Raw genomic sequence first — 13,357 nt, forward strand, 5'->3', positions numbered from 1 at the left:
GGAGAATTACCTGAAGATCGGCATTTAAGGAATTGGTAGCAGATTTTCGAGACATTGAAGCTGATTGAGCAGGACAAGGTTCCTCAAAATGGAAAGTGGAATGCAATGTGCTATCATCGGCAAAACTATGGATAGGATTTCCAGTCAATGGAATAAGGTCATTAATATACAAGAGGAAAAGAGTGGGGGAAAGAACTGAACCTTGGGGGACACCAGCATTAGTAGAGAAGTTAGAAGACAGAGAGCCATCTACCATCACATTCAGTGAGCGATCAGGGAGAAAACTGGATAACCAATTACTAAAAGCAGTTGGCAAACCATAAGATGGAAGCTTGTTTAGAAGACCTTTATGCCAAACATGATCAAAAGCCTTTGAGATGTCAAGAGCAACTACTTATGTTTCACCAAACCTTTCCATTGAATTAGTCCATAAATGGGTAACATAAGCCAGAATATCACTAGTGGACCGATGCTGACAAAATCAATATTGGTGATCATTGATCAGACGGTAGGTTTCTAGATAGTTTAAAAGTTGGCAGTTAATTGATTTCTCCATTACTTTAGAAAGAGTAGAAGTAATTGCAATGGGACGATAACTGGATGGGAGGGATTTGTCACCCTTTTTAGGAATTGGCTGGATATGAGCAAATTTCCAAGCAGAAGGAAAAACACCTTTGGAATAAGAAAGTGAAAAAAGGCGGCAAAGAATAGGAGTAAGTTCAGGAGCACAGGTTTTGAGAACAAGGTGGAGAAATACCATCAGGACCTGGAGCTTTCTTAGCATCAAGATTCATCAAAATCCTTCTGATATCCTTTTGACGGAAGACCACAGGAGGCATTGAATGGACTGTGTTGGGAATGGTGGGAGGTGTTTTACCAAGATCATTAATACATGAGCTGGAAGAAAAATGAGATGCTAGCAGGTCAGCTTTATCCTTGGCTGAAGTGACAACAGAACCATCTGGTTTGGACAGAGGTGGGAGCAGAGATGGGCAAAAGTTGTGGCCAATAGCTTTGCTTTGGCAAGAGACCAGAATGCTCGGCTACCATTAGGGAAAGAAGCAAGTTTTCTACTCTTAGCCTGTTCAAACTCTAGTTTGGACTGATTAATAACTGCTTTACAATTGTTGCGAGCTTTGGTGTAGGAGAAAATGAAACTGAAGAATTAGAAACAAGCCAATTACGATATGCAACATTCTTCTCTTGAACAGCCTTCGCACATTTATTGGAAAACCAAGGTTTACATAAAGGACGAGATTTTAAAGTGGAGTGTGGGATAAAGGATTCCATTCCTGCAAGAATAATTTCACTGACACGATCTGAGCAAACGTTGACATCAGAAGTTTTGAAACAGTAATCCGACCAAGGAAAAGAAGAAAAGAAGTCTCGCAGGTCATCCCATTTTGTATTCTTGTAATGCCAAACAACACGAGGTTGGGAATAGCCATGAGATAAAGGTTCTATTGGAGAAGAGACAATCACCAAGTTGTGATCTGAAGTGCCTAAAGGACCTCTCACTTCAACCGTGTACTTAGAAGGGTTGTTTGTGAGAAAACGATCAAGTGTATTGGCTGTATGATTAGGATTGTCCGGTATTCTTGTAGGTAAATGAACAATCTGTGCAAGGTCATTAGTAATTGCAAAAGCCTCAGCAACTCGACCTGCTGGGTCGGTGTGACTAGAAAATGGAAGCCAGCTGGAGTTGTGAACATTAAAATCACCAAGGAAAATTACCTCACTGTTAGGAAAGTTGGACTGGAGAAAGTCAAGTTGCAAAGAGAGGAAGTCAAAGAGCTCCAAGTGATTAGTGGAGCTGGGAGAATGGTAGAGACAACAGATGAATTTGACACAATGAGGTAGAGAGATTTTAAGCCAGAGAAGATCAAAGAGAGGAGATTCCAAATTGCCAAGTCTCTGACAGGGAATATCAGAATGGACATATGCACAAGTACCACCTCTGAGGCGAAAGGAATCATACAGGGAATAATTTGGGCATCTGAGATGAGCAGTAGTTGAATCAACCGATAACTGAGATTCTGTCAGAAAAAGTACATGGGGTTTGGCAGACTGCAAGTGGAAATGGACATCGTTGAGATTAGAATTGAGACCACATATATTTGTGAAATGAATTTGGAAGTGCTTGGGAGGTTTAGATCTTTTCGCAGATAAGCTTGCTCTATTAGTTTGACAATTCATGGTGTATTCAATAGTAAGAAAAGGTGGGTGGGACATGCTGTATGAAGTAATGAAATTTTTGGATATGGCGTACACGTGGTAAGAATATACCCAGATCCTTGACATAACGTGGCCTCGGCAATGCTCCCCGCATACACACTACTCGGACTCCCTCCAGTCACTATCTGGCAGAGTAGAGGTAGCACGATTATACACTAGCTGATCCGGAAGCCTCCTAGAGAGTTACCAATAGGTTCGGTCCGGTGTACTAACTAGCGGCCGGCCTGCGAACACCTTTCAGAGCTGTACCCTCGAAATGTAAGGAATATTGGATCTCGCCACGACGTTCATCATAACCTCAAAAGTCATCAATCATACTGCATGATGGAAGAGATAGAGGAGGCTTGACCGGAACTTAGCTCTAGAGACTAAACATGGGTTCCACCACTTCAAGCCTCCAATAAGCAAAGTGGTGGTATTTCACCGGTTGATGAGAGTCATCTACCACCTAGTACTGCCTGGTAACACAGAGGGGTGGCGTTCCTCCATGTGGTGTGGGCGCCACACCTCGACCCCTGCTTACGTTGGTTCACACCTGGGTGGTCACCCACCATGTACTTGTGCATGGAGGTTATACCCAGGATTACTAACAGTCCCACCATCGTGAAGGTGCAAGCAGAGGATTTGGCTGTCACAGGCCATACGGACTTCGCCGAAATTGGGTCCACTTGACTTGAGTGTCACCCGAATATCAGTTCCATCAGCGTTTTAGACTCCCAGGTAGCAAGTACAGCTTTTCTGGCATATCTGAGAGAATGTCTGTGACAACCTCAAAGACTATTCCAAATAAGTAGAAAACGTCAAACAACTAACAAAACATAGGAAAGAAAATGGAGAAACTGAAACTTGTTACTATTTCTAATAAGTAGATAAAAATTAAACTTCTATTATTTTCTTCTCCAAATCATCAGGTTTGCAACATGACTTAGGGGAGATATAATACAAGGAAGCAAAGCTCACACAATACCAGTCACTCAAAAAAAAAAAAAAAAAATCCTCTTTGCCATTTTGTACACAAACTTTTCTCAACAAAAATTTAAGCAATATCTTATACCTTTTGTTATTCTTTGCAAGTATCAAATTAAATTTGTTATATAATAAACACGATATCTTGAGATAGGGTAAGTCTGTCCTGCTTGATATGGACAAGCTCTTTCCATTATTGACTCGACTCTAATCTTTCCAAATGGGTGGCAAGTCATAAATATCGTGGGGAGGTAACAAAATGAAAAAATTTCTTTTTACTTAAAGGAGCAGCAAAAGTGATAAGCAAACACCGAATTCAGAGAATATCCCCCACAGACTGCAGATTGGCATTTGTCTCTCCTATACAGAAAAGAGAAATTAACATTCATTTTGCAATTTTGGTATTGGTTTTGCTATACATTCACAATATTCGTAAGGAATCGAATATTTTGGCTTTTTATTATTTCTAAATATATTATACAAATACCTTCAAATGCATACAAAATATAATACTTTTGTTTGGTTTAAGGTACAGCAATAGGTATGGCTACCTGCGAAGATACAAGCTCTGTCCTGAACCCATATGCCATGTCTATTTAACCTGTTCTGTAGACAACACAGTTGCATTTCACTTTTGCATCTTTCTAAGTAGTTAATGATTTTATTTCAGACAGGAATAGTCTTCTTGAAGAAATCAACAATGATCACAATCCAGCACTTGTAACTGTTCACTGTCAGCTCAATTTGAAGTCTGAAAGTTGTTCTCCTTCACAATAGGAATAAATTTCCATCAATTCTAGTATCTCACTCAGTTTATATGAAGGAAGGACTAACTGTGAGACAGTTATTTGAGATCAACTACAAAAGCTAAAAATTGGAAGGCTGTAGGCTCTTTGAGATGCTGAAGCTCTTTCCTAGATTGCAATGTGGTTACACTAAAGATACTTAGCGTAACTGCACTGCAATACACACAGCATAACACGTTTTCTTTGTCAACTACACAAAGAAACCTGGGAAAAATTTCTAGCAGAGTAATAAGTTGGTAATATATTAAAAAAGAATGGCCTGTCAGACTTGAATAAAATATATATCATTGTTAACTACAATGATCTGGTTTAAATGAACAAGGTCCTGCTAACATTTCTTCACATTAATATATAAATATGACTAGAAAAAGAAATTTATCAGAGCTTAGGATACAAAAATGTTGCTTTTTTAGCATACATGCTTAACATTCCTAAAATTGCATAAAGAAAAAAAAAATGACATATGACATATTTATTGGACCATTAAGTTAAGCAGATACTAGTAGTACTTAAAGAGATCAAAGGCAAAATGACTGCTGTTGAAAAGAATGTTGAAAATGACTGCATGCCTAAATACCTGGCATGTATTTAGGCATGCAGCACATATATTTCTAGATAAAAAAAAAAAAAAAACTAAAGTGGCTGAAAATTTCATCAAATAGTACAGAAGATACTGGAGTGCAGAACTCTGCCATGATGGGTAACTAGATCTATTATTTGATTCAAGATAATCAATGATAATAAAAAAAAAAAGTTCAAATGTTCATTTCTGACAGTGTCCTAGTTTACATCCCTCTGTAACAACTGCACTCAAATGACATTTATAGCTGTAAAAAGAGAAAAGTTAACACGTAAAAAAAAAAAAAAAAAAACTGAAATTTTACTCATTTAAAAATAATATAAAGTAATATTTCTATGCAAAATTTTAGCTGCCAATACCAACTGCAAGTATCTGAAAAAAGATGTACATAAATAACCAAATTTTAACTTCTTTCATGGTGCACTGTGAAGCTGAAATCATAATAGCTACTGTGGAGGGAGAGACCCAAGAATAAATGAGGTGAAGATTCACACATCTCAAGTAGAGTGAAAAAGGGAAGCAATAAATAGGTAATCACAGAAATCTGTACTTAAAAACACAACTCACCTAAAAGGAGTTGTCAGCCATCACTGGCACCTCCCTTCAGATGAGTCATGTTTTTATGCCTCTGTAATCAAAGTATATACTTTGACACTATTGAGATGTAGTATCCTGAAAACAACCTGCAGCTTGCAGGACAAATGTTTAAGACCACAAGATAAAAGCCATAACAAAAAATCATTAATCAGATAATCATTACATGTGCAACTTACTGACATTCACAAAGCAATCAATACTGTCACTCATGGTGACAGTGTTGACTGCTTTTTGAACACCACTGACATTTTGGAAAGTGAATACGATGGAACTACAGACACATCAGCAATCACACAAGAAAGAGTATACAAATCAGTCAATGAGTTAAGAGGCCCAGTCAGACTATCTGCCAAGTTCAAAAAGATCTGTTTCATTTGAGGAGAGAGAGAGAGAGAGAGAGAGAGAGAGAGAGCTATACAATCATGAATGAAAAAAAAAAAAAAAAAAAAAAAAGGATGAAAAGCATTAGAGTTTGTGTATGTTTAAAAATAAGTTTTAAATTGTAAAATCAGAATGCATTATATAGGGTGAAAAGATCAGATACACATGAAAGCCCCCCACTTCAGGTTTCTCTATGGTACCCATTACAAATGCAGCTTAACATGCTACACAGAAATTCAAATTTGAGCAATGTAGTATTATGATCAATAAATGAGTAAAATTTCAGATGAGGCTTTGACATGACAACATTGATTGTTCCCTTGTAATATGATTTACGAACTTCCTCGGCAAAGGATGTAATCTTTTTCCGTAATTTTCATAAATCTTTGAAAATAAATATTGTGAATAAATATTGCGATAACACACAATATTTATAAACAAATTTGATTTCTTTTAATTTCTGGAAAAACTGTGTATGCAACGGAAAAAACTGCCACCTTCATCATGATGAACTTATTCAAAATCATAAAGAAACAAAGAAATGAAAATATTCAAACAATTTTAAAGATTTCTTATACATGAGAAATGTTCAATAAAGAATGATTTTTTTTTTTTTTTTTTTAACACATGTTAATTTTAGTCATCCATATTTTGATGGTTGTTTTCAAAGTAGTCCCCATTTGATGAAATGCATTTACTCCAATGTTTCTGCAATTTTTCAAAAACATGGTGGAAGCCATTTTTTGAAGAATCATCTCTGATGTCTTTACAACTTTGATGACTGGAAATGTTTTCCACACAACTTTGAAAAAAACAAACAAAAAAAAAAAAAAAACAAAGAAAAACCGCAATGTGCAAAGGTCAGCGCTGTAGGGCAGACTTCTAAACAGAGCTTTGTTGCTTACTCTCTGGGTTGAAATGACAAAACCATGTATCATCTGCCATTATCACTTTGTGAAAAACCTCACCATCTTGAGTAACCGTCCATTACAGCTCATGAAAAACCTCCATGCAAACTTGCTGTTACCCATGTGTGAGTAGTTTTGGAACCCAGTGTGCACAAACATGCATCATATGCAAATGTTCAAGGAGGATACCATGGATGCTTCCTACTGATATTCTTAACATCTCTTCTAGTTGCCTTACTGTTATACGACCATATTCTCTCATGATTACAGAAGCAGTGTTTATGGTTTCTGTGGTTGGAGCTCCAGGACCAATGATTTTTGTGATTGAAACATGTCCATCTTTCAACATTCTAAACCATGTGCAAGCTGTGCTGTAAGGAAGCATGGATTCACCATGAGCCTTTTTCAATATTTCATAAGCATCCACCAATGTTTTCTTGAGATGGAAACAAAATTTGAGAAGAGCATACTGTTCTTCGCTTGTCATGTCCATTGTTACATAAGCAAAACTGAACAGGTATAAACTCAACTGCCAAGGTCACACTGTGCACACGAATCAACTGCGCATTTACTATGTGATGCAGCTTGGTTTGGTCTTAAATTCTGCAGCTCAGCTAGAAACAGCAAGCAGTACAGTTTTTCATGAAAAATTATGATCATTCTTTACTGAACAACCCTCGTATTTTTCCAAACATACAAACATGCACTCTTCACACTATCATCTAGCAGGACAACAGAGCATATTGTCAACAATATGTTCTGTTGTCATAGAGAGTTTCATTCATGAAAAATGATGATCATTCTTTATTAAACAGCCCTCATAATTAGAATGACAAAATTTGTAATTGTAATTTATGGATTCAAAATCAGTGCTTTTTTAAAATGATTTTTCTTGTAAAAAAAAAAAAGTGGCATTCTTCCAACTGAGCTTTTATAGCACTGCTATCAATACATAGTATTAAACAACAGAACCTTATAAATCTAGCAACACTGAGACAAAACCCTTCCTGGATTTTTGAAACCTTTTTACTGAACAGTCTCAAATAGGAATCCAGTTCCTAGTGGTAAAGTGTGCAGATCAACAACTACAACTGTTCAGTATTATTAATGGCAAATAATGCAAGCTTATGCTCTGCTATAATAATTTGTCTAATCATTTCTTAAATTTATTGAAACAACCCACCTCCACAGCACCAGAAGGCATTTTTCTAACAATCACTCACTCCCTGGTTAAAAGCAAATTTTTGCACATCTATCCTATAGCTGTGTTCAATTTAAATTTATGTTATGTGTATCATCCAAGTAAAAATCAGGATGTCATCCATATTTAATTATTTAATGTACTTGAACCATTTAAAGCCTTAAACACTTCAATCAGATTTCTGCACCGGATGTCACAATTTGCAAAAGTGAAGTCCTTCTTACTACAGGTAGCTTTGTGTGTTTCCTGATTAATCTTGTTACTCTCCTCTGCACCCATTCCAACAGATCAACATGAGGAAACATTCTTATAGAGCTATAAAATAATGTTGTTAGTATTTATTTATTTTGTATACATAATTTTACTGTATTACATATTTCTTACCCATAATACAGATAAAATTGCTCAAAAAAAATTTATTTTTTGACTGGTATGACTTCAGATTGGTGTAACACCAGAAGAGGCATCCCTAAAGATCAGTTCTTGGACCACTCTTGTTTCTGATTTTTATAAATGACATCAATGAAAGGATAGAGGATATTATGCCAAACTTGCAAACAATGTAAAGATTGGGAGAGTCATTAATGATCAGCACCAAGCTGTGCACTTCAGAATGACTTAAGCAGGCTTCAAGAATGGTCAGAAAAGTGGCAGCTATGTTTTAATGCAGCAAAATGCAAGATACTACATTTAGAGTATAGCAATCCCAAAATGACTTATAAACTAGGTGGGATTGAATTAAAAACAGTAGAAGAAAGGGATCTTGGAGTTACAATACAGGCAGATATGAATTCTCGGGGCAGTGAAACAGGATGCCAAGAAAGACCATGGTATCCTATTGAATTGCGCTGCAATATTTGAAGCTGACAATCAAGGTAGATAGTCAATCTCCACCTGAGAATGGCTATCTACAACCTTAAGGAGCAGGATTGCTAGCTGATAAGTTATTTTAGGTTTTTCAATCCCAACAAAATATGAATCTGCCTATAAACACATACATATAGATATTATAAAGACCACATGACCTACTACACTATGAAGAAAATAACTCATGCAGCTATCCAACCAACCAATCTTTGCCAGTATATTTTCTCCAATAAATGGAATAAAAATACAATGTAATACACATACAGTAATAATTATTATTTAAAAGATTTATTCTAAATAATTATTCTGAATTTAGGAAAAATAAGTTGCCCTCCAACTAAAAATATATGCATATTACTGGTTTCTATTATGACATAATTATTACCTGGATTAAAGTGCTTAATGAAAGGACTACCCCTGATATGGACCATTCCAATAAGTACAGATATGCGATATTCTCCTGCACGGCGAACGCTAAAGTGGACATGAGCTTTATTAGCATCGCCTGGGTTAGTGCCACCTAGTACGATACTACAGGCTACTTTATGGCTCCCTTGGGTGATTTCGACTAATAAACCATCCTCGTTGCAAATTGGATAAGCTTGTCCATTGCGCTGAAAGAACTTTAAGAGAAAGTACAAAATGAGTATAAGAATAAAAGAAAAAAAAAGTTTCCAAGTTTTTGCCTCTTCCCCCCACCCTTCGTGAATTAATATATTTTTTTATTTTTTGGCACACTTTTCCAATCAAATTTTATTGAAAAATGTTATTAAAACATGCTTGTATAAGGGTAAAAACAGCTGCATTAAATGCAACTGCAAAATATGAATAAATACCAACAAAAGCAAAAATTTCTCCACTATTTTTTGGACTTAAATTTTAAACTGTAATTGTAATGCATTGAAAAAAAAATGTGTTGATCTAACCTGCCACACCGTAGGGTAAAATTTATTTAGAATACTACCTTGCATATGGATTTTTTTGAAGAGAATACTAATCTTTCTAACAATAATACTAACATTTACCAGAACACATTAAGTATCTTTCAATAAAGTCAAATTTTCAAAAATATTTTATCAAACTAAAGATGAGTAATTATTTTTAATCAATAAAGGAAAACAAAGTTATTTCAAAATAAGAATTAGCAATAACTGTATGTACAATGCCTTGAATTTTAATTTAGTTTGGTTATTAACAATATCTTTTATTAGAAAGCATTACAGGTAGTTCTCGACTTTGAGTTAAATCGTTCCTAGTGCACGCTCGTAAAGTGGGAATTTATTTCCCATAGACAATGTTAAAAATAGGTGTTACGTTATCAACAATGACATTAATTAGTTAATTAGTTTATGTTTAAACCATGATTGATTTATCCAAAGAAATGAAAACATAGCCTGTAAAATCAAGCAAATTATAATAATAGAGAAATTATTTATACTTATAAATGTTAAAGAATGTTTATTCTTCATCATCATCGACTAAACGAACACTCGTTGATCACTCATTATTGGCTGGCACTCAATGGTTAGTTCCCCAAGGAGTCGTCTTCTTCAAAAATGTTTCAATAGGCATTTATTTCCAAGATAATCTTCGCTTTTCTTTATAAATTTCAATAGCATGCATAAGCATTTTTTAACGGAACGCACAAATTGTAACTAACGCGATTTGCACGGAGTAACAAGTTTATGAAGCTTAAAAAAAAAAAAAAAAAAAGAAATGAAGAGAAGATTCTGAAAATGTATTTATGTTTTTTATATGATTGAAGATTTCAGTAAAGGGCAAACACATTTCACCATAATAACGTAAAAAACCCACACAATTCCAGCTATCGGTATTTTCACAAATGCAATAACATTGAGTTTACTACCCGTTTATAATTGCTTGCGCTAACAGAAAAGCCCAATAAACTGAAAAGTGAAAATTGTTTTTATCGTTTTATGGTTGTGACTTCCAGAAATGTGCTTTAGAAAAATATCACAAAACTGTTCAAAACTCGTAAAGTGAGAACTGCCTGTACTTTATAAAATTTCTTGATAGATAACATTTTTGATATAGACTTTCCTTGATGGAGCTCTGAGTCTGCCTTTTAATGAGTAAATTAATATTTACTCATATCCTTAAAATTTGGTAATAAAGACCCTTATAATGAATGAAGTTTTAATTGATAATAAATGTATTTGAAGTAGACTGTTTTCAAAGATATCCGAGAATGCATTCTATAATGTTAAAGTTAGTACTACAATGATTACGCACTTTCACAACACGCATACAAAGTAGCCACTTTACTTTACCGAGAGGCTTGCTGGATTTTGTAATCAACTTGACTAATATTTGTGGTCTAAGTGGGCCACATAATGCCTTGGAGGTCAGTTATTGTGCAATCTGTGGTCCAATGGTTGGCACACCTAGCCATAAATAAGGAGCTTATAGGTTCTGGTCTTTACATTGCCTAGGGCAACTGCAAGTGAGTAGTTGTTGCCTACAGGCTACAGTTCAGGAAGGCACCAAAATTTTTTTGACATTGCCTTATGATTGGTTAACACTTATCAGTACTCAACATTTAGGACGGCAAATTTTATTTTGCCTACTAATGGCATATAGGGTCACAGCACTACTGCTACTGCCACATAAGATGCACAGCCCACTGTGTTGTTGTTGTTATTTGGTTTTTAGGAGCATTAGCAACTAAGGCCATATTGCTCCGTGAATATATATATATATAATATTAAGGATAATATAAAGAACCATTAGAATAAGCAAATCAATCCAAAAATAATACCATCAGGGACCTAAGAAAATGCAAAAAAAATTATCGCTTTTTACCGACAATCTAGATGACTTCAACTGGGGCCAACCGCCCAGAATGAAGGCAAAAAACGACAAGAGGTTCTCTGTTTCTGTGATGATCAATATATGCTAAGTAATTTAAATCTAAACCAAATATAAACCAGTATAGGCCGAATGTAAATCGAATATAAATAAATCGAAAGATGATAATAAAAGTTAAGAAAATTTAGAAATATTAGAATCAAAGGTAAGAAATATAAGTAAAATATAAATGTAAGCATATATTAATTATCGTTGACCCGACAGAGAACGTAATTTAATGATTAAAATAAGATTAAATATATAATACATACTACATATTGACCGTTTCTAGGACATAATGTAATAGTCGTCAAAATAATGTGGTGTCCCCTATGTGATGGATACAGTAAAAATAAATAATTAAATTAATGCATAGATAAACATGCAGATAGTAAGAAGAAGAAAAACTAAAGGAGTAGGAATAATAGAACCTGAACTCCACAAAGGCGAAAAATAGTGGTATAGATAAGAAATAGTTTCTCCTACATCCTCGGATTGCCCTAATAATTTCGGAGAAATAAAAATAAAGAGTGTAGGACAGTTTAAAGACATTACAAGATATAAGTTGTGGCTCGGGTATTAGCATTAGCATTAGTAGAGGCATTTGATGCAAGAAAGCAAGCTTATGCAGCATCAGCCAAAAAAAAAAAAAAAAAACCCACTTCCACTTCACCCCTCTGTTCGTTCAAAATACCTGTCCAGCTGAGCCTTAAATTTATTTAGGCTATCAACCTCCACCACAAGGGATGGAAGTCTGTTCCACCAACCAACCACCCGCTGGCTAAAGGCAAATTTCCGCACGTCTATCCTACATCTGTCTTTCCTCAATTTGAATTTATGCCCTCTCAGGTGATTTTTCTGAGCTAGAGGAAGAATCCCATCAGCATTGAGCATGCTTAAACCATTCAAGGCTTAATACACCTCTATCAGATCACCTCGCTGGTGCCTAGTCTCCAGACACTGTAATTTGCAAAACTTAAGCCTTTCTTCGTAAGAGCACCCCTTTGTTCCATTCACTAATCTTGTTGCCCTTCTCTGTACTCGTTCCAGCAGCTCTACATCCTTCTTGAAATGAGGCCTCCAGACCTGTATACAGTACTCTAGGTGTGGCCTGACCATCGCCTTATACAATGGAATAATCACCTCCTTATCCCTGCTGGAAAAATTCCTGTATATCATTGACAATACTCCATGAGCTACTCTTGTAGCCCATCTGCACTGCTCAGAGAACTTCATATCTGCCTGCACAACCACCCCCAAGTCCCTTTCATTCTCTACCACTGTCAGTGTAGTACCACAGAGTTGATACGTTGCTCTGGGGTTGCTGTTTCCCATGTGTAGTACTTTACATTTGTCAATGTTAAACTTCATTTGCCACCTCTCAGCCCATCTGCTCAACCTTTCCAGATCCTGTTGCAGTAGCATAGTGTCAGTAGTGTCCTTGAGAACCCTGCCAACCTTTGTATCGTCTGCAAACTTGGACATTAAGACCGATATACCATCATCAATATCATTTATAAATACAGAAAACAATAATGGACCCAACACTGAGCCCTGAGGGACTCCACTAATAACATCAGTCCAAGATGAGCAGTGTCCATTGATTACCACTCTCTGTCTTCTCCCCCTCAACCACCCATTTATCCATAGCAGCAATTTTCCTCCAATGTCACACTGCTCCAATTTGTGTAGCAGTCTTCCATGTGCAACAGTATCAAAAGCCTTTCTAAGATCCAAGTATATAATATCAAAGTTATTTCCTGCATCCAGTTCTTTTGTGACTGCATCATAGTATCCGATCAAGTTGGTCAGGCAAGACTTCCCCTTAACAAAACCATGCTGTGTCTTAGCTATAACTGAAGTCTTGTCTAAATGATCCTGCAGTGCTTCTTTAACCAGTGCCTCCATTAATTTTCCTGGAACAGGAGTTAAGCTCACAGGTCTATAA

General features: G+C 35.9%; 1 protein-coding gene across 1 annotated transcript in view; it reads right to left on the reverse strand.

Annotated features, from left to right (window-relative positions):
• LOC150082305 (apoptosis-resistant E3 ubiquitin protein ligase 1) overlaps positions 1–13,357 on the reverse strand; it is a 254,272-nt gene that overhangs the window by 101,375 nt on the left and 139,540 nt on the right. The window contains exon 6 of the mRNA XM_090379226.1: positions 8,927–9,164. Within this exon, the coding sequence (XP_090235352.1) occupies positions 8,927–9,164 (238 nt within the window). The remainder of the gene's footprint in view (positions 1–8,926; positions 9,165–13,357) is intronic.

This window comes from Mastigoproctus giganteus, chromosome 8 (genome assembly GCF_048544385.1).
Source record: "Mastigoproctus giganteus isolate SK-2022 chromosome 8, ASM4854438v1, whole genome shotgun sequence".
NCBI lineage: Eukaryota > Metazoa > Arthropoda > Arachnida > Uropygi > Thelyphonidae > Mastigoproctus > Mastigoproctus giganteus.